The following is a 21,711-nucleotide window of genomic DNA, read 5'->3' as shown; positions in this document are numbered from 1 at the left end:
AAGGGGTTTAGGGGAGAGAAAACACAGCTAGGGTGCGGTGGAAGCTGACTGGGAGATAACAGCTGGGCAGCAAGATTGGCGCCAAGAGGGACCCTGCTGGGACATGATTGTGGCATGGTGGGATAGGAGAGTTGGCGGGATCTTTTTTTAGTATTTCCCGTGACAAGGGGACACTGAGGAGTTGGTTCTCTGCTTCTACCGTGTGATCCCTGGGGACTGAACTTGGATCCTCGGGCTTGGTGGCAAGTGCTTTTTCCTGCTCAGCTATCTTTTAGACAGGCCCTTGTAAATCCCCCCTCACCCCCAGGGCACGGTTTCAATGCATAGTCCGGCTGCCCTTGACTCACTCCATAAACCAGCTGGGTCTGCTTCCTCTGCCTCCCAAGCGCTGGGGTTAAAAGCTGGCACCACCACACCTGACTCCTTCTAAGCTTCTCAAGAAATCATAAACTTTCAAGAAGTTGTAAGGAGATTAGAGAGAGGCCTCACATGTTCCCTCACAGCTTCCCTGCCCAGTAGCATCTTACACCATCGTGGCACGGCACCAGAGCCCGGAGGTTGTAGCTCCGGCATAGGAAGGGCTCTGTTCAATTTCACTGAGCTGCAGAATTTTAGACCCTGCCTCTGTAGAGCTACAGGTTAGACAGATCCAAACCTTGCTCGTTCTGTGCTTTTTTACAATCAACAGCAGACAATGAGTTTTTAACCTGTGGCATTCAGTACTTCTAGAGAAACGCCATGCCTTGCAGCTCTCTAACCCCCAACTGTGACTACTATGGTGTCTGTGTGTAAAGTAGCAGATACAAACTGTATACAGCGCACATTGGCTGGGTTTTTAGAAATACACAAATTAACTGGAGGAAACACTCCATTTGGTTTCTGGGTGAGCAGATTACAGTGATTTTGAGTTTGTTTCCTGGGTAAACATGGCATTAAAGTGCCATTTCATTGAATGGAATTAACCAATGGAGGGGCTGAATGTCTGTCAGAGGGGGGTGAGTGCAGAGATGTTGATTTGATCTAGGCTGGGGCTTTTTAATAGATCATCATCATCATCATCATCATCATCATCATCATTGTATTCCCCTGCTCCCTCAAAGAATCTGCAGGAGACAGGGTTGGGTTTGAGCTGTACCTGTACAAAGTGTTGGGTTGTAATAGCCAGCAGGACTGTGGGGCAGATCCACGGCCTCACCTTTGGCACAGAGCTCACATGGGGGTATAGCAAACCTCTTGTAACAGGGTGCCAGCTGGCCTTGCCACCAGAGCAGGGCTGTCTGTCTATGGTGACTTTGGCTCTGCTTTAGCCCAGTGCAGAATCAGGTGTGGCCCCCAGGCGCCGGCGTCTCTGGTTCTAAACTGGAGTAACCAGACTGAGTTTTCAGAGCAGGGCCACGGAACACGTAAGAGCCACAGAGCCATCCTCGTTCAGCTCACTGGAGCGCTGCTGCTCTGTCAGCCTCCTGCACTCTGTGGGAAGCGGTCCAGGAGAGGAGGGCAGGGAGCTTCCTGCCAGCTCTTCCTTCTTTCCCTCCGCACCTGTGAGTCTCCGTCCTCCCGTTAGCTCTCACTGGACCTTTGGATTTTCTCTTCACTCCAGGGCGAGGGAGGAGTGGCAGAATGGTGCGGTGCTGGAAGATTCTCTGGAAAGCATGGAGGCTGACACCATGGCCAGCCTCTGCAGCCAGGTGAGAGGCCCGTCCACATCTGTGGACATTTCCCCTGCCTCAGAACCAGCCTCTTCGTGATGTCAGATGGCTGCGGTTCAGCCTCGGCTTCATTATCAGCTCAGGTCCAGCAGACAAGATAATGATGGCCGCTGTGCTGTTGAGCCTCTTTGTCTCCAGGACAAGACAAAGTCCCCTTACTGCCACCATGCCCTGTTTACAGTGAGGCCTGAGATGGCTGCATCTGGCTGATGTATACAGCCATCTTTCTCGTTATGGTGCAACAACGACTCTTATAACAACAGTCCTTTGCCACAGCAGAGCGAGCAGATAGAGTCATCTCCTTCTGTCTTCACTCTGCTCACTCATGAACTCTCTGCACACGTAGATCAGTCAGACTCTCCATACCCCTGCCTGCCTCTGCTGGATAGCAAATGCTCTCCCTCCCCTTCAGGCATCACCCTGTAAAATCCCAGGGAAGACAGGGAGGAGCTCTGAATGGCCACCCTGCAACTGAGAGGAGAGGCTTTTATTCGGTGTCAGGGGCTGTGGTGGCATTTGGAGAAGCCTTCTTCACTATTTGTTTGTTGGGGGGTGGGGTGGGGGAGGGTATCACTCAAATTGGATTTAAACTCATGGCAATCCCTGTCTTACCTCTGGAGTGTTATAGTCACGTGCTACGACACTGGGCAAATACCAGCTACTGTGTCCTTGCCAAATATGTTGAAACAGCACTGGTTGTCTCACAGTACAGATAAGGATTTGAGGCACAAAGAAAAATAAAGACATGGCCCAAGGATTTAGCATTTGGTTCAGTGATGCTGGGTGCACAGCACAGGCTTTGGGGAGTATGGAGCTGGCCCAGTTTTAAGCTTGTTATTTCGGAATCATTTTGACCTGTTAGGGTATAGAACATCACAACAAGTTCCTTGTCTCCTTGGCTTTGCCTGGGACCACATCAAGTCTGGCATGCAGTTTTCTGTCCTGTTATCTTAGAAGATTGCAGTAACCACAACAAAGATGCAGAACTGCCCAACCCAGCGGTGACCTCCCTATATGTCACTTCACAGTCGCTGCCACACTCGACAGCCCCAAGCCCAGCACCACGGTCCTTTCTCCATCTTTCTCTCATGATCGGGCACAGCACTGTACTGTAGCTCCGCGCAGCCTCCACGGGACACAGACCGTTCCCTCCCATCATAGCATCCTTGAGTTTAGCAGCCCTTCCTCTTTTTTTGTTGCCAGGTGACCTTTCATGTGTCAGTGGAGTGGTGACACTAGTCATCCACTGGTGTAGAGACACTCAGCTTTTCCCAAAGCTTGCATTATCCCAAGGGCCTCCCAGATGCGTAGCAGGGGATGGAGAAATATGCCCAACTGCAGTGATGCAGGCTGGGGCTCCTGTGCTGAGACTCTGGCTCTGCTCACGTGAGCTATCTTGGAAGAGGTGGGCAAGCTGTTAGAGACATGGTAGGTGCCAAGGCTGCTGACCGAAGACATTTTTTTGACAGCCTTGTGAGTTCAGAATGTTTCTAGGCTGAGCCACTGAAATATTTATCACCCCAGGACAATGAAAGCCTTGAGAATGTCTTGAATTAGATATTGCTGCACAGCATGTTGGGAGGGAGCCAGGGCTTGTGTTCTTCTGTTCTTGTGTTCCCTTAGGGACTGAGGCTGGTGTCATACCTCTCGAGGATGACAATGGTACCCGGGAACACACTACTGCGACTCCTGAGTGTGGTGCTCCCAGCAGCTTCGCAGCCTCAGCTACTGGCCCTGCTGGACGCAGTCAGTGAGAAGCACTCTGACCACACAGCAGAGAATGAGAGCGGTGAGCAGGCGGCGCAGGCAGAGCAGGGCAGGAGGAGGTGAGCTTCCAGTGGGAGTGGGGCGAGGGCGAGGGTGAGGGTGGTCATTGTGTTCTGATAAATGGATTGTAAACTGAAGGAATCGTCAGTGGGCAGTGCGGTTAGCATGCTTCGTGTGTCCAATGTATGGGCCCAGCAGCAGGGCTCACTGCAGAATGTCTCCTAGAGTTGATGGGAAGTAAACCTGCTCCACCTAAAGCCTGCACCCAAAAGGTGCCTGGAGACGGCTGGAGTTCAAATTTCAAAGTACCATTTCTGCTGAATGTCTGTTGCTGTCCCACCTTCACAGAGTGACTGTGAGTGGAGCCATCTTAGGTCAGGGCGGGCAGGCTTGTGCAGGGCTTCAGTGAGCGTGCTATGTGCACACACACTGTCTACCCTTCAGGCCTTGTAGCAGAGTAAGTTTCCTTATGCTTGCCAGGTTCTTGTGTCATTAGCTAGACTGCATTTCCTACTGTTTTTATGAATTTAAACATGCCTCTCGCTGAAATTTTCCCAAACGTTAGCTTTGATGACTTCACCCACAGTGTCCCATAGTGGGTGCAACTGGGGTTTGTTTCCCTCTCGTCACAGACCTACCCTAAAGGGCCTTTCTTTAGAGTTATGGTCCAGGTCTGAATTGAGTTAGGAAAAGCTCCTGGAAAGACAAGGCTGGGAGATGCTTTTCAGAAAGTCTGAAAACCCCGTGTTCCATCCCTGGAATGAAAGGAGAGAAGCAACTCCTCAAAGTTGTCCTCAGACCATAGCATGCACACACACACACACACACACACACACACACACAATGTGTATGGATGGTCTTTTAAATAAGGAAAAGCAGAAAGCATGGTGCAGAGGCAGGTTGGGGAGTTCTCTGCAGTGATACTGCAGAATAGTCTATGGGACCCAGATCCCAATCTCAACCAGTGTCCTTAGGCAGCTGAGGTGTACAGCTGGCAGCTAGGAAGCTACCAACATGTCCCGAGTATGCCCGAGCCAGTGTCCTGAGGAACATTACTTTTCCTGATTAAAGGAGCAGTCTCTTTTTAATCAATCATAAATATCAATCCAAAAGGCTTAGGTTTTCAGAAGACAGAGTAGGCTATGGTGAGAGGAGCCAGTGAGGCCAAAGGTAGGGTCAGGGCAGGAGTCTCTGTGGCTGGAAGAGCTGTCTCGGTGCCTATGGCTCTAGCACAGTCATCTGAGTCAGATTTGGGTGAGACCGGAGGGGTGGATGTGAGTATCATAAGGAGCCAGAGATGGATATAGCTTGGTGCCTGGATGTGATCAGAGGATGACTCTGTGTTCTGAAGCCAGGGTATGGACATGAACTGAAGGCTGGGTGTGAACATGTCAGAAGGCCAGGTGTAGGTGTTAGAGACAGAGTGTGGCTGTGGTGGTGGCTCTTGATCCTGAAGCTCGAGTCTCTACCTACTCTAGTCTGAGGCCAGCTAATCTCCAAGGCTGTGAAAGGATTGAGAGAATGGGCTGGGCCTTGGGAGACTGGGATGTCTGTCATGAGATAGACACCCTCCCTCTTTGCCCTGACTCCTGGTCTGGCTCTGAGGGTGGAACTGTCACTCTTGAGACCCTGGGGCTTCGTCATCACATGAGTTCAGAGTCTTGGGTTTTAAGTAATAGAAGCTGGCAGTTAGGAGAGAGAAGGTGTCCAGAGGGAAGTGTGGGATCCAGAAAAGATCTGGTGTCCATTGCAGGAAGGGCAGCCATCAGAATGCCCTTTCCTGCCTAGGAGGTAATGGACTCCTAACTAACTGTCCCCATGACTAGCTGAGTAGCTTGGAGCACAGTGACAGCCCTCTCTCAGTCTGTGCTAGCCTGTACTAGATTGAAGCCATGGCCCACATAGTTCTTCCTCTCTCCCTCTCCTCAGCCCGGAGTTCCAGGTGGTTTCCAATACTCTCTCAGGCCACCTCCAAGCCTTCATGTTTGCATTCCTATACCCACAGCGCACCTCCATACTCTGACTGTGCCCCCATGTCCATGGCACTAGGACTCTGTGGAACAGAAGAGAAATTCCACCTGCATTGTGTGTGAAACTAGGAGACACAGCAGTCAGCATATGCCCTTAGGACACCACCACAGGACTCTCTTAGCACAGGTTGCCTCCACCTGATAGATGCTGTCTGTCACCACTACCCTCCAGGCAGGGATCTCCTGTGGACCAGGCCTGAGACTGACACTCAGCAAATCTCTCAGGGTTCTAGGTGGCGTCCAGCAGCCACCTCAGGGATGGCGCCAGATGGGGTTTTTTGAGAATCAGATTTGATTCTTTTTTAAAACTGTAACTCCTTCCTTCTGCATCAGGAAACACCAGGGCTGGTGGAAATCTTTGGACAGCAGGTTTAGAGCAGATCTGGTGAGTCAAGGCCTGGAGAGGCTGCTCTGGGCCCGCCGGAAGAAAGAGAGGTGAGGAGCTGGGGAAGGTCTACTGTGGGATGGCCAAGTTGCCAGGGAGGGGATAGAAGGCGGGAGTTCTTTCCCAGAAGACAGCATGCCTCTGTTCTTGGTCTTGGTTTAAAAGCTGAAGAGAAGCCTATATCTCTCAGTAGGAGAGTATTCTCCTAACATTTATTAGCAGTTTAATTACTGTATTTATTTTAGCTAATAGCAGGTTTTAATGAGATATAATTAGAAAAAGAATAATTCCTTAGAGTTCTTCAGACTTTACTATTCCCAAAGCCCTTTAACTTCTTGTTACCCTGAGCCTTCCAGAAAGTGGAGATGATAAAACCAAAGTGTAGAGAGGTCTGGAGCAGAGACTCAAGACTGTTGGGGAGAGGGGGTGAACTCACAGGCTTGGGCCCGTCACCCTCCTGTAAGTCTGTGAGTTCACAGGCTTGCCTCTTCTGGTGCCTGTCTCTTTTGGTTGTAATCTATGCATACTTAGATCTCAGAGGAAAAGGGGAGGCAAGCTATTTCACATTGCTACAAACCGCAGAACAAGGGTCTCCTGTGGTTCCAAATAGAGGGGATTAGAAAAATGTCACATTAGGTGGAACATAGTGGCTTAAAAAGTGATAGTTTCAGACTGGAATAGCAGCTCAGTTGGTAAGGTACCTGCCATGCATACAGGGTAACCTGAGTTCAGATTCCCCCTCTTCGGTAAAATGCCTGGCATGGTGGCAAGGACCTGTACCAGTACTGGGAGGCAGTGTCAGGAGGACCGCTGGAGCTCACAGGCTCACTACCCTAACCTTGGTAAGCTCCATGTGCAATGAGGGACACTATCTCAGATTACAAGGTGGAGAGGTGACTCTGGACAACACCAGATGTCAACCTCTGACCTCTACATGCATATACACATGTGTACACACCCAGAAGAACATGCCACATATATTCACACACAAGGTAAAATCTGGACACACACAAAAAAAGTAACATGGCTGGCTTGTCTCAGAGCTGAAGGTCCTGAGATCCCATGCCATGGATAATCTGCAATGAAAAGCATGGAATCATCGATAATAGATTAAATATCAGAATACAGCACCCAAGAAGTAAGAGCAGAATGTCAGGCAATAGAAGTCAACTCAAGTCCAGACCAGAAACAGCACTGGATATGCTTGGTTGTAAGGTGTTCTCCCTGCACCTCTGCTGTGCTGTGCTGATGCTCTAGAGTGGGTACCAGCCATGAGACCTTGGTCCCAGTCTCCAGCACAGAGGTGGACAGCTCAGGGAAGGCCAGTGAGCCTCCCAGGTGGTCCTTATTGATATGGCTTTCCACTACACTGCTTGGAGCCATGGGGGCCATCCTGTGGTTTTAAGGTTACACATGGCTCACAGGGAACAGTTATAACAGCAATAGTAGCAGCCAGGGCTCCAAGGACAGGACCTACCAGACCTATCATAGGGGATTTCCTAAGCCGGCCACATCCTGTCCAACTTCTCACGGTTGTCTGTAGCTTGCTTCCAGGGTGAGGCCTGTAGGGTGAGTTTTAAGTGTTTATCAGGGAGCTGTAGTGAAGCCGGAGGGACTTCTGCTATTTCTGTAGTATAACTATTCCTAGGCAACAAGCTAACACCGTAGATTGGGCTCACAAGACTTCTGAACTTTTCAAACTACGAGCTGGTGAAGGTGGCCAGAAGTACACTCGACTATTGGTTTCATTTGCTGAAATCAGTCTGAAGTCAAAACCAGTGACCAGAGGGGAGACAAAAAATGTAACTAGTGCTTAGGGCTGGAGAGATGGCTCAGGAGTTAAAGGTGCTTGGTGCTTGTGGTTTGAATGAGAATGGCCCCACAGGCTCATTCATTTGAATTCTTAGTCACCAGGAAGTGGCACTATTTGAAAGGATTAGAAGGACTAAGAGGTATAGCCTTGTTGGAAGAAATGTTGTCACCGAAGGGTGGACTTTAAGGTTTTAAAAGGCCAGGCCAGTCTCTCTCTCTCTCTCTCTCTCTCTCTCTCTCTCTCTCTCTCTCTCTCTGCCTGAGGATTGCCATGTAGCTTTAAGGCACTGCTTCAGCACCAAGCTCCTGCCATGATAATGATAGACTAAACCTTTGAAACTGTAAGCAAGCCCCCAGGTAACTGCGTTCTTTGATAATGATTATCTTGGCCATGGTGTCTCTTCACAGCAAGAGAATAGTGACTATGACAGTGTTCTTGACAGGACTGGAATTTGGTTCCCAGAAGGCATGTTGAGCATCTCACAACAGCCTGTAATTCCAGCTCCAGAGGCTCCATTGCATTTTCCAGCCTACATGGGCAGTACACAAATATGGCAGACACAGAAGTGCATACGTGTGCAGGCACACACACACACACACAAAACTAAAATAAAATGACACCTACAATAAAATGACAGTTATTTGGGTTCTCCTGGGGAAATGTCAGAACACTGGGGAGGGTCAGAGTGGGCCCAGAATGCAGAATCTGACCTTCTTCTCTCTCTGCAGCATATTGAAGAAGATACATGTTCCCATCCAGGAGAGGGTGATGTTCCCTGGGAAAGGAAGCTGGCCGCACCTGTCCCTAGAGCCCATTGGAGAACTGGCTCCTATCCCCATCACTGGGGCAGACGCTATGGACATATTAAACACGGGAGAAAAGATCTTTGTATTTAGAAGCCCAAAGGAGCCTGAGATCTCCTTGCGTGTTCCTCCCAGGAGGAAAAAGAATTTCCTGAATGCTAAGAAGGCCAGCAGGGCCTTGGGCTTGGACTGACCCAGGGGGAAGCACCAGGGGGCAGCTTTCCTTTGGCCCTCGTGGGTTGGTCTGTCTGTCTGTCTGTCTGTATCATACAGCTTGCAGTGTACACATGCTTGCAGCATAGACACAGTGCTACATAAAGTGGCTCTCCAGTGCTCAGGACACAGAACACAGACATAACTTCCTTCTAAGTCCATATTATCAAGATCTAGAGGGGACCTGCCTCACCCCAACTTCCTCACACAGACCACTGCCTGTTGCTGGAATAGGTGCTGTACTGACTGCTTTTGTGTGTCAACTTGAAACAGGCTGGAGTTATCACAGAGAAAGGAGTTTCAATTGGGGAAGTGTGTCCATGAGATGCAACTGTGGGACATTTTCTCAATTAGTGATCAAAGGGGAAGGGCCCCTTGTGGGTGGTACTACCTCTGGGCTTGTATTCTTGGGTTCTATAAAAGAGCAGGCTGAGCAAGCCAGGGGAAGCAAGCCAGTAAGAAACATCCCTCCATGGCCTCTGCATCAGCTCCTGCTTCCTGATCTGCTTGAGTTCCAGTCCTGACCTCCTTAGGTGATCAACAGCAATGTGGAAGGTGTAAGTTGAATAAACCCTTTCCTCCCCAATTTGTTTCTTGGTCATGATTTTTGTGCAGGAATAGAAACCCTGACTAAGACAGGTGCCCACCCAGTTTATTTGAGGAAGGTGAGCTCTCTATTCATACAATGTGTGTTACATGCCCTGTTTTTCTATAAAGGGAACTTTAAAAATTGGCATATAATTGTGGACCTCATTTTTGCTTTATGTAGGGGTCATTTGTGGTTCCTTTCATCTGTGCTTTGGTTCCCCATGATGGTTCCTACGGAAATACCCAGCCTTTCCTACAGAGGCCCAAATGGGTCATCCCTTGAGTTGCCAGTAAAAGGTAGTGTTATTTTTCTCATTTTGCAGTAAGGATATTCGGGAGAAGTAGGGCCCTAAAGCTGGTAAGTAGTAGAACAAGGGTTCATGGTCTGTGGCCCAAGCCTTGGTCCATTCTCTGGGTCTCAGTCAATGGATATGCTCCACCTCTGCAGATATTGGGAAGCCATCTCCAGCCTTCATAGCTTACACAGACCTGTGTGTCCTGACACTCTTGTGCTCATGATAGTGGTCAGGCCTTCCATGTCTCTCTGGGACAGGAAGCTAATAAGAAGGGAATCCCATGACCACCAAGGGAAGAACAGGCCACTGATGATGCTTCTGAACTGCAGCTATGTCCTGCCACACGTGGCTTCCCTTTAGGTCTCTCAGCACTGATATCCTGGCCACAGGGTACTATCCTAAGGAGCCAGCCCACCATATTACTCCATCAGTAGAGATACCAAGGGAACAGTTTGTATCCCAGAGAGGGCTGATTTTCCTCACGGGATATCCAGTGGGTAAAGCACAGACAAAGGAAGGATGACTGCTCCCTTTGTGATATCAAGGTTCAAGAGTAATTGTGTCTCCCTTGTATCTTCACGTCTCGCAGTGCTGTGGGCCACAGGGCATCTGGGAGACTGCAGCCACTGATGTGGTATCTGCCCAATGGTGGAGGGACTGGGGAATACTTCTTTCATTCTATGAGGGTCAGAAGCACACCTCACCCCCACCCCTGCCACACCACAGCTGCTCAAAACAAGTTCCAGGCTTCCTACAATTCACTATCAATAAATCATTCTGCACTTCCAAAATAAAGGGGTCCTATTTCGTTTTTAAATCTTTAGCACAGTACACGTCAATGACTGACTTGGGGAAAACAAAATTTTACCAAGAAGAGAATCGAATTCAAATGCTGAGCTTTAAATAAAACTTTATTAGACATAGTAAAGTATATGTCAAATATCTACTTAAAATGGTGTTTGAGAGAGGGAAGGGACTGTGTGAATCTCTCTCTCTCTCTCTCTCTCTCTCTCTCTCTCTCTCTCTCTCTCTCTCTCTCTCTCTCTCTCTCTGCGTGTGTGTGTGTGTGTGTGTGTGCACGCACACATCATCTCCTAGAGCAGAAAACCAGTGTGTGGATGACGCATGATACGCCACGATTATAAACACCCAGAGCACAACATTTTCCAGATATAGGCCTACTAATACTGTTAATAAGAAGCAGATAACAAAATGCAGCCATAGGGCACCAGCTGAAGGGCCAAGTACGGCCACTCATGCCAAGAAGCTAAGCCCCTTCCATAAAGTGGTACTGAGTGTGCACAGAGCCTCCCTGTTCTTGAACACACTTAAAATCATGTCTGTGTGACTGATGATGTCCAATGCAGTGATGTGTGCTATAAATCACTCTTAGGCTGCTGTTTAGGAAATAATGACGAGAAAAATAACCCTGTACATTCAATACAAATTCAACTAAAATTGTTTTAAAATACACATTTGACTGAGTTCCTAGATACAGAAGCTCAGTCTGTAAAGGGGAAACTGAAGGCGGGAAATTAAATGAGGCATGGAGACAACCAGGTCAGGGGGCAGCTTCTGTCAGAAGAGTCTCTCAAGGCTAGAGCACAGTGCCATGGTTGAATGCTTACCTCTCATTTATGAGGCCTTGGGTTCCATCTTCAGCATGGATCAACATAAAAGAGGGGACAAAAACAACTCCATCAGTTTTCCGAAAGCATGGTATATGTGTTGCCTTATTTAATGCCCCCCCCCCCCACCTCAGAGTTCAGAATCAAAGTTCCTCATTCATTGCTGGTTCTGATGCCTATCTGACCCCAGGCTTTTAATTTCACCTCCTGGGGCTTTAATGTCCTTGTCCATCAATTCAAATGAACTGAATGGCTGGGCTTCAAATAAAACTTTATTAGCTATAGGGAAGTAGACACCAAATTATACTTATAATGCTGTTCTGTTCCCTGAGGTAACTGGAAAGTATGTCACCAAGTACACAGGTTGAGGACAGCATTTGAAAACCTGTAAGTGCTTTAAATCAAAGCATCAAGAAGCCCAGAGGCAGAGGGTGTCTTAGGTGGTCACTGTCCCCGCACAGGCCTGGACTAGGGCTCCGCATGCCTCAGTGACAGGCTGTGGGACCCTAAGTGAGCATCTCCATCCTTAATCACTGAAGCTGAAACTGCTCCTCTGAGATGCTGACAAAATGCCACTTCTTGGTGCCTGCAACCCCCCCCCCCCCAATGCCCAAGGGACAGCAGCCAGTAGCTGCCTGCATAGATACTTGACAGGCATAATATAATATTATGCATTAGTTTTATCACTGCTTTCTAGCTTCTTAATTATGCTGATGAATATTTAATGGCACACGAAGCTCTGGTAAACAGCAAGTAGCAAGTAAAAAAAGGAAAGTGGATGAAATGACCACTCCAGGGCCTTCACTCAGTGTCTGTTCAGGGAAGGAGGGAACCATGGAAGGGAGGGAGGAAGGACACCCACCTCTTAAAGGTTCCTCCACACCCTAGCTGAACCAACACAGGGTCTGACATTTGAGACACAAACTACACCATCTCCAATTTCATTTTCCAATTATGTTAATCATTCTCTCCCTCCATTTAGGAAACTAGGGAAAGACCAAGAGCTTCCCAGGAGGCATCCTCTGCTCCCTGGCTCTTGCTTTAAGTTTGCCTGTGCTGTTTTGAAGGTCAGTTAATACCATATTTCCAATAATTTAATTCCCTAGAATTGAACTTCCTGGGGGAGGAGATAAGGGTGGCTAATGAAATGGACTTAGCCCTAGATCAAACGAATGCAAGTCTCAGGATGCCTTGCAGGTGGAGCGCTGACCCCACCCTTCCATGGTGGATCTGGCTTTTGACGACTTCCTGGTAGGAACAAGTTGCAAGACCAGGGCTGCCTCTTTCTCGCTAACAACTTCACCTTTCTTTCTGGCCACAGTCTTGATTTCCTCATGGCCAGGCAGACCTGTGCAACCCAAGAGCCTCTTAGTCATTTTTCATTCAAACCCCAGACATTTCAGAATGTCTCCCTCCTTCAAAGCTGCCACTTGAGTCGTGACGTTGGAGGAACATAGGTTCTGAGAACAGGTGTGCATGCCTGGTTTCCTGTGACTAGCAGTCATCCCAGATGTCTGTGTCCCTCATCCTGGCCCTGCTGCCCAGACTCTCCTTTGGCTGAGCACAGGGAACTCATCTGGAGAGAGCCAACTCTAGCACTGCCTTCAGCCCACCGGAACAGCCAGACAGCCTCTGCAATCACTGTACTGCTAGTCCAGGGTTCAGGTATGAGTTTCCCCAGAATGCCTTGCAGTCTCAGACCTCCACACACCCAGCTCCAGGCACACTGACCGGCCCAGCGTGGGCTTCCAGGACATGCTCTAGTCTGTGTCTTACCTGCCCCTCCCTCCTTCCCAGAACCTGGCCTTCTCCATTGTTTTCATTGAGAATGTCTCTGTCAGCTGTGTACCGTTGTGCATAGTGGATGTCCAGAATCCTTCCAACCCAGGAGGAACCGCAGACCCCCTAGAGCTGGCCACTCTGGCTGCAGAATTGTGCCATCTGTGGATGAAGAGGTCATTTTTGGCGACAATATCTGAGCTCGCTCTCCCTCTGAAAGTTGAGTGTGTCATGGAGACTGGAAGCCCTGTGTACTGGCTGCTACTGCCTGTGTGAATGAATTAGTACTGGGCAGGGAAATGGTAGAGGGGAGACTCTTGTTGGCCTAGGAGTTCACCTGCATCAGCAAGGTGACCATTGCTTCCTCTGATTTCTGTAGGAGCTCTGGGTGCTATTTACATGGTGGATTTCTGGAAAACAAGGACTTGCCTGTAAATTTGTCCCCAGCATGCTTCAGTGACATTGGATACAGAACTCCAGCCCTTAGAACCTCATTTCCATAATTCCAAGCTGAGACTCTATCATGACTCTATCATTGCTCAGGAGATTAAATAGTATTCCTCTCTAGTTGGAGATCACCTGGAGACAACCTCTCATCCTGTCATGTGATAAGGACCACAGCTCTAGGTATAGAGTCCAGTGCTCATCCTGTATTCTACTTATGGACTCATAAGACTTTATACAGTATCTAACTGGTTGCTTCAGTTTCTTCTTCTGTTAAATGTGTGTGTGTGGGGGGGAGGAATAACTGTATTGTGGGGGAGAGCATGATGGGTTCCTGACTGGTGCTTTGAATAGGTGTATCCCCTACATACTCATGTGTTTGAATGCTTGGCTCATAGGCAGTGTGGCACTATTAGGAGGTGTGGCCTTGTTGAGATAGGTGTGGCTTTATTAGACTCAGTGTGTCAATGTGGAGGGGAGCTTTGAAGTCTTAAATGCTCAAGCTATGCCCAGTGTCAAACACATCCAGTCCCCTTCTGCTGCCTGCAGATTAAGATGTAGAACTCTCAGCTCCTTCTCAGGCAAAATGTCTGCCTGCATGCTGTTGTGCTTCCAGCAAAGATGATAATACACTGAACCTCTGAAACTCTAGGCTAGCCCCAATGAACTGTTTTCCTTATTTCCTAACTAAGACACTGACAATGTGGTAAATTTTTTCTTTTTCATTATTATTATTATTATATTTTTATTATTATTTATTTTTATATTTTATATTTTATTATTTATTATTTATTATTATTTATTATTATATTTTATATTATTATTATTATATTTGCTTTACTTACATTTCAAATGGTATCCCCTTTCTGTATCACCCCTCCAAAAACCCCATATCCCATCCCCCTTCCTTTTGCTCACCCTGCCCCCCAATTTTCTGACTTGCATTCCCCTATTCTGAGGAATTGAGCCTTCACAGGACTAATGGTCTCTCCTCTCATTGATGTCTGAAATGGTCATCTTCTGCTACATATGTAGCTGGAGCCATAGGTCCCTCCATGTGTACTCTTTGGTTGGTGGTTTAGTCCCTGGGAACTCTGGGTCGTACTGGTTGGTACGACCTGCAGGGCTGCAAACCTCTTCAGCTCCTTGGGTCCTTTCTCTAGCTGCTCCATTGGGGACACTACGCTTAGTCTATTGGTTGGCTGTGAGCCATGGGTATTTTGATCCACCTTTCAAGAAGGATCAAAGTATCCACACTTTGGTCTTCCTTCTTCTTGAATTTCATGTGGTCTGTGAGTTGTGTCTTAGGTATTCCGAACTTGTGGGCTAATATCCACTTATCAGCGAGGTGCGTACAGTGTGCATTCTTTTGTGATAAGGTTACCTCACTCAGGATATTTTCTAGCTCCATCCATTTGCCTCAGAATTTCATGAATTCATTGTTTTTAATATCTGAGTAGTACTCCATTGTGTAAATGTACACATTTTCTGTATCCATTCATCTGGTGAGTGACATCTGAGTTCTTTCCAGCTTCTATTATAAAGCTGCTATGAACATAGCCGAGCATGTGTCCTTATTACATGCTGGAGCATCTTCTGGGTATATGCCCAGGAGTGGTATAGCTGGGTCCTCAGGTAGTTCTATGTCCAGTTTTCTGAGGAACTGCCAAACTGATTTCCAGAGTATTTTTACAAGCTTGCAATCCCACCAGCAAAAGAGGGGTGTTCCTATTTCTCTACATCCTCTCCGGCATTTGTTGTCCTGAGTTTTTGATCTTGGCCATTCTGACTGGTATGAGGTGAAAACTCAGGGTTGTTTTGATTTGCATTTCCCTGATGATTAAGGATGTTGAACATTTATTTAGGTGTTTCTCAGCCATCCAGTATTCCTCAGTTGAGAATTCTTTGTTAGCTCGGTACCCTGTTATTTGGTTCTCTGGAGTCTAACTTCTTGAGTTCTTTATATATATTGGATATTAGCCTTCTATTGGAAGTAGGAATTGGTAAAGATCTTTTCCCTGTCTGTTGACTGCTGTTTTGGCCTATTAACAGTGTCCTTTGCCTTACAGAAGCTTTGCAATTTTGTGAGGTTTCATTGGTCAGTTCTTGATCTTAGAGCATAAGCTATTGGTGTTCTATTCAGGAAAATTTCCCCTGTGCCCATGCACTCCAGGTTCTTCCCCACTTTCTTTTTATTAGATTCAGTGTATCTGGTTTTATGTGGAGGTCCTTGATCCACTTGGACTTGAACTTTGTATAGGGAGATAAGAATGGATCAATTTGTATCCTTCTACATGTTGACTGTCAGTTGACCCAGCACCATTTGTTGAAAATGCTGTCTTTTTTCCACTGGATGGTTTTAGCTCCTTTGTCAAAGATCAAGTGACCATAGGTGTGAGGGTTCATTTCTGGGTCTTCAGTTCTATTCCATTGATCTACCTGCCTGTCACTGTACCAATACCATGAAGTTTTTTTTTTTTTTTTTTTTTTTTTTTTATCATTATTGCCCTGTAATATAGCTTGAGCTCAGGGATGGCGATTCTGCCAGTTCTTTTATTGTTGAGAATAGTTTTCAATATCCTGGATTTTTCTTATTCCAGATAAATTTGGAAATTGCTCTTTCTAACTCTATGAAGAATCGAGTTGGAATTTTGATGGGGATTGCATTGAATTTGTAGGTTGCTTTAGGCAAGATGGCCATTTTTACTATATTAGCCCTGCCAATCCATGAACATGGGAGATCTTTCCATCTTCAGAGATCTTCAATTTCTTTCTTTGGAGACTTGAAGTTCTTGCCATACAGATCTTTCACCTGCTTGGTTAGAGTCACATCAAGGTATTTTATATTATTTGTGGCTATTGTGAAGGGTGTGATTTCCCTAATTTATTTTTTCAGCCTCTTTATCCTTTAAGTATAGGAAGGCTGCTGATTTGTTTGAGTTAATTTTATATCCAGCCACTTTGCTGAAGTTGTTGTTCTGGTTTAAGAGTTCTCTGCAGGAATTTTTGGGGTCACTCATGTATACTATCACATCATCTGCAAATAGTGATAATTTGACTTCTTCCTTCCCAATTTGAATCCCTTTGACCTCCTTTTGTTCTCTAATTGCTCTAGCTAGAACTTCAAGTACTATATTGAGTAAATATGAAGAGGGAAGCCTTATCTTGTCCCTGATTTTAGTGGGACAATTTTCTCTCCATTTAGTTTGATGTTGGCTACTGGCTTGCTGTATATTGCTTTTACTATGTTTAGGTATGGGCCTTAAATTCCTGATCTTTCCAAGACTTCCATCATGAAGAGATGTTAGATATTGTCAAATGCTCTCTCAGCATCTAATGAAATGATCATGTAGATTTTTTTCTTTGAGTTTGCTTATATAGTGAATTACATTTATGGATTTCTGTATATTGTAACATCCCTGCATCTCTGGGATGAAACCTACTTGATCATGGTGGATGATTGCTTTGATGTGTTCTTGGATTCAGTTGGCAAGAATTTTATTGAGTATTTTTGCATCAACTCATAAGGGAAATTGATCTTAAGTTCTCTTTCTTTATTGGGTCTTTGTGTGGTTTATGTATCAGAGTAAATGTGGCTTCATAAAATGAATTGGGTAGTGCTCCATCTGTTTCTATTTTGTGGAATAGTTTGAAGAGTATTAGTATTAGGTCTTCTTTGAAGGTCTGAAGGAACTCTGCATTGAATCCATCTGGTTCTGAGCTTTTTTTTGGTTGGGAGACTATTAATGATTGCTTCATTTCTTTAGGGGTTATGGGATTGTTTAGATCATTTATTTGATCCTGATTTAACTCTGGTACCTGGTATCTGTCTAGATTTTCCACTTTTGCTGAGTATATGCTTTTGTAGTAGGATCTGATGATTTTTTTGGATTTCCTCAGTATCTGCTGTTATGCCTCCCTTTTCATTTCTGATTTTGCTGATTTGGATACTGTTTCTGGGCCCTCTGGATAGTTTAGCTCAGGGTTTATCTATCTTGTTGGTTTTTTCAAAGAACCAGTTCCTGGTTTGGCTGATTCTTTGTCTAGTTCTTTTTTTTCTTTTTCTACTTGGTTGATTTCAGCCCTGCATTTGATTATTTCCTGCCATCTACTCCTCTTGGGTGTATTTGCTTCTTTTTGTTCTAGAGACTTCAACTGTGCTGTTAAGCTGTTAGTGTATGCTCTTTCCAGTTTCTTCTTGGAGTCACTCAGAGCTATGAGTTTTCCTCTTAACACTGTTTTCATTGTGTCCCATAAATTTGGGTATGTCTGTCTTCATTATCATTAAAATCTAGAAAGTCTTTACTTTCTTTATTTCTTCCTTGACCAAGTTATCGTTGAGTAGAATGTTGTTCAGTTTCCATATGTATGTGGACTTTCTGCTGTTTTTGTTGCTATTGAAGACTAGCCTTAGTATGTGTTGATCTGATAGGGTGCATATAATTATTTCACTCTTCTTATATCTGCTGAGGTCTGTTTTGTGACTGAGTATATGATCAGTTTTGGAGAAGGTACCTCGAGGTGTTGAGAAGAAGGTATATTCTTTTGTTTTAGGATACAATGTTCTATAGATTTCTGTTAAATCCATTTGGTTGTGGTAAGTTCTTAAGTCTGATTTCTCAAAGTCCTCCTAAGCCAAAGAACTAAGGCACATCCTCTATCCATGGCCTAGCTTGCAATCTGCTTCATACTACCTGGGTGCAAGTGTACACATGTGATATATATATATATATATATATATATATATATATATATATATATATACATACACACACATGCACACACATGTGGGCATACATGCACATATACATAGATGCATACATACATATATATATGTACATGTGGGCATACATACACATGTATATAAACACACACACACACACACACACACACACACACACACATCCCTGTCCTACCTGGCTAATTTCTCCAAGGCTTCTTCTCTGGCCTTCAACCATGTTTTGCCTCTGCTCCCTGTGTCATGGTTCACTCATCACAGTGGTGACCCGCATGGGTCAGTGTGTCCTGCAAACATCATAGTTCTCTTGGGCTGCTATCACAAAGTATCACAAAATGAGTGGGTCATGAGCATCTCTCTTTCACTACTTCTGAGCCTGGAAGTCTGGGACCGAGTGCCAGCATGGCGGAGATCCAGTGAGAGCCTCTGAGCCTGCGTATTACTGGCTTCTCAAAACAGCACTACAAACTGGCTGGCAAGTGTTCAGATCTGAGGCCTGTGGGTGCATGTTCACGCATGAACAGAGGAATATTGTGACTTTGCTTTTCTGAAAGGTGATGAGAAAAATTGGCATTATGTTTTCCTTAAATATTCAATTAAATTCCCCAGTGATTTTAGGGTCAGTGACTGACTTTATTGAGTGGGCTCTAGCTAAAAATTTAATTTCCTTGATACACATATAGAATTTATCTGTTGCTTCTTGAATAATTTTTGATGGTTTATGTCCTTCAAGGAATTTGCTCATTTAATATAAGCTGCTTAATTTATTGGGGGTAAAATATTTCCTTGTCATCCTTTTCATTTATGTAGGATCTGTAATTATGTCATTGCTCAGTGTGGGTCCCTCCTTCCCCCTTGTTCTTCCTCCCCTCCCTGCTCTATTCCCTCTGTTCCTCCTGTCCTCCCTTCTCTCTCCCACTTTCCTCCTAAGTAATCAGGTTTCTTAGGAGTCTGCTGTACTGACTGTTTTTTTATGCCAACCTGACATAAGCTCGAGTCATTTGGGGAGAAGGAAACACACTTGAGAAAATGCTCGCAACAGATTGGCCTGTGGTCAAGGCCGTGGTGCACTTTTCTTGCTCGTAGGAGGCCCTAGCTCACTAGGCATGGTTTCATCCTTGGGTATGTGGTCCTGGTAGGGCTAAGAAAGCAGTGTTTCTCCATGGCTTCTACTTCAGTTCCTGCCTAGTGCCTTTGATGATGGACTGTGGTGTGAAGTGTGAGCTGAAATCATCTCTCTCCTCCACAAGTTCCTTTTGGTCACAGTGCTTTATCACAGCAACAGAAACCAAAATTAAGACACCGAGTAAAGGTTTGTTCATTGTATTGATCTTTTCAAATAATCTATGGGTTGGTTTTTTAGCTGTTTTGGTGATTGTCTCTTCTGCCTCTCCTTTTCCATTTCATTGACTTCTGCTCCTGTAGTCACTATTTCCTTCCCTCAGTGAATTATGACTTTGATCTTCTGTTTTTCAGTTTTTTTACGGAGTCCCCAAAGCTGAAGATTTGGTACCTTTGTTCTTTTCAATGTAGACATTAAGTGCTATGAGTTTTATCTCTAGAGAGTGTGCTTAGCGACATCTAACACAATTTACACATACATATGTATGTTTGTGTATGCATGCATGTATGTGTTTGTATATTTGTGTGTGTGTGTACCCAAGGTTACACATGTGCTTGCCAACCATGCTACCCCTAGGGACTACTCTAACCAAACAACAAATGTTAACAATGTCAATTCTGGGTGGAATTTTAAAGATTTCTTATCCTCTTCATTTTGCATCAAAATTCTGGTATTCTTTGATTGACTGTTAATAACTGCAGTCTGTTTAGGAATAGTAATGTCATGTTTCTCTATAGTATTGCTGGGATGTGTTCTAGGCTGTGGCTTAGAGCTTAGGAATGCTTTCATCCATTGAGTTCACTTTGACAGATTTCTTCTGTGGAGTAGAACAGTCACTTCCCCACACACCATTAATCTAAGATCTGCATGGGTCCTCTGCAGTCCTTATCTGGCAGGAGGGGTATGGTCCCCCAGGCTCGTGTAAGCACTGATTCCAGGCTCTCTGGAGTTCTTTTAGGATGTCTTGCCCTCATGTAGTTTCTCCATCATGATTTCTTACAGTTCCCTGCTGAACATTGAGGGGAACTCTGAGGTTTCTCGGACTCTGCCATTTCTGCCTAGCTAGTGCTCCACAAGGTCTGACCAGGTCCCTTCTTTGCAGAAGTACTGGGTGAGCCTCCTAGGGAACTGCCTTCTATAGGAAAGCCCTTAGAATCTGCTCAGGTTCCAAGTCCTTCAGACTCATGTGGCTGACAAAGTCTCACTTGTAAACTGAAGCACTACAGAGTTAGATGCCATCTGTGCAGCGTTGGAAGCTGGCTGTCCATAGCAGCACCTCTTTGAGGTGGGGTTACATTTTGTTGCATTAAAGATAAAAACAGGAAATTGGTATGAACACACAGACCTCAAAAGTAAGAGAATTTTTAAAGTGTCATTGGTTCTCTCTATCCCATCCCCAAGGAACATCCTGTGGAAGTTCTGAAACTCACAATTCCAATCAGTATTTTTCATCTGAGGAGACAGGCTGTCACAAGTACCAACCCTAGAGAACATTTTTAATTATCAAACTGACAACTTGCCATATAAACATTTATTGAGCACTTACTGTGTGTCTAGCCCCAGCTTTGTGTAGATGCTTAAGCTGTGTTCTGCAGCACAGTGGGGTTGAGAAGGAGACCCGCTCCTCTAGGGGTCTACATGGGTTTTGAACATTGTCAAAGTCACAGCTAGGACCTAGGTCAGGGCACTAGTAAGATTTATTTTAGTACTTATTGTGAATGTTTATTCTCATGTTTATTTTCCTGTAAATAAGTAAAGATGTTGGGGAACAGGGTGATTTTGCTCTCTAATTGGCAGACATTAGATTCTTCCTCACTGCTCTGGCTGATCTGAGCCAAATTTTTAGTTAAGCCATCAGCCAGATGACCCTTACACCAGTACCTTGGTATATATAAGACACCCTTGTACGTGCCACCTCGAACACTGGCAGACCCCTTGGCTACTCTGCACCATAGCCTTACTATGCTCTCCCTGCAGATATTCCTACCCAGGCCAGAGGGGGAGCACTTTCCTCATGACCTAGCAGAGCGGCTGCTGTGATTGGCACAAATACAAACCTTCATTTGCATGAAAGCTTTCCTGTTCAGGATGCAAATGCTCTTTCTGCAGCTGTGCCGCAGGCTGTTCAGGCTAGCCACCTGCCTGTACTGCCTTCCCAGAGCCGCTCTACTAGGCACAATCAAATTTTTCTTTTTTACTTATTTTCTTCACTTTATATCGCATTTCACCTCCCTTCCCTCCCCGACCTTCTCCCCATCCCACCTTCTCTTTCCCCCTCCTACCTTCCCTCTCCCCAGATCCTCCCACACCATCTACGTCCCCTCATAAAGGAGCAGGCCTCCTAGGGATATCAACCTAGCACCACATAACAAGCAAGATAATACCAGGCACATAC

The 21,711-nt window shown here is 45.7% G+C and overlaps 1 protein-coding gene across 1 annotated transcript in view; it reads left to right on the top strand.

Moving 5' to 3' along the window:
- The window catches only part of Evc2 (EvC ciliary complex subunit 2), a 93,534-nt gene extending 84,033 nt beyond the window's left edge, over nt 1-9,501 (top strand). The window contains exons 17-20 of the mRNA XM_052199215.1: nt 1,601-1,688; nt 3,333-3,535; nt 5,840-5,941; nt 8,433-9,501. Coding sequence (XP_052055175.1) covers nt 1,601-1,688; nt 3,333-3,535; nt 5,840-5,941; nt 8,433-8,700 — 661 coding nt within the window. The 3' untranslated portion in view covers nt 8,701-9,501. The remainder of the gene's footprint in view (nt 1-1,600; nt 1,689-3,332; nt 3,536-5,839; nt 5,942-8,432) is intronic.
- The last annotated feature ends 12,210 nt before the right edge of the window (nt 9,502-21,711 follow it).

The sequence above is a fragment of the Apodemus sylvaticus genome, chromosome 11, assembly GCF_947179515.1.
Source record: "Apodemus sylvaticus chromosome 11, mApoSyl1.1, whole genome shotgun sequence".
NCBI lineage: Eukaryota > Metazoa > Chordata > Mammalia > Rodentia > Muridae > Apodemus > Apodemus sylvaticus.
This window is presented reverse-complemented; position numbering and strand designations above follow the sequence as displayed.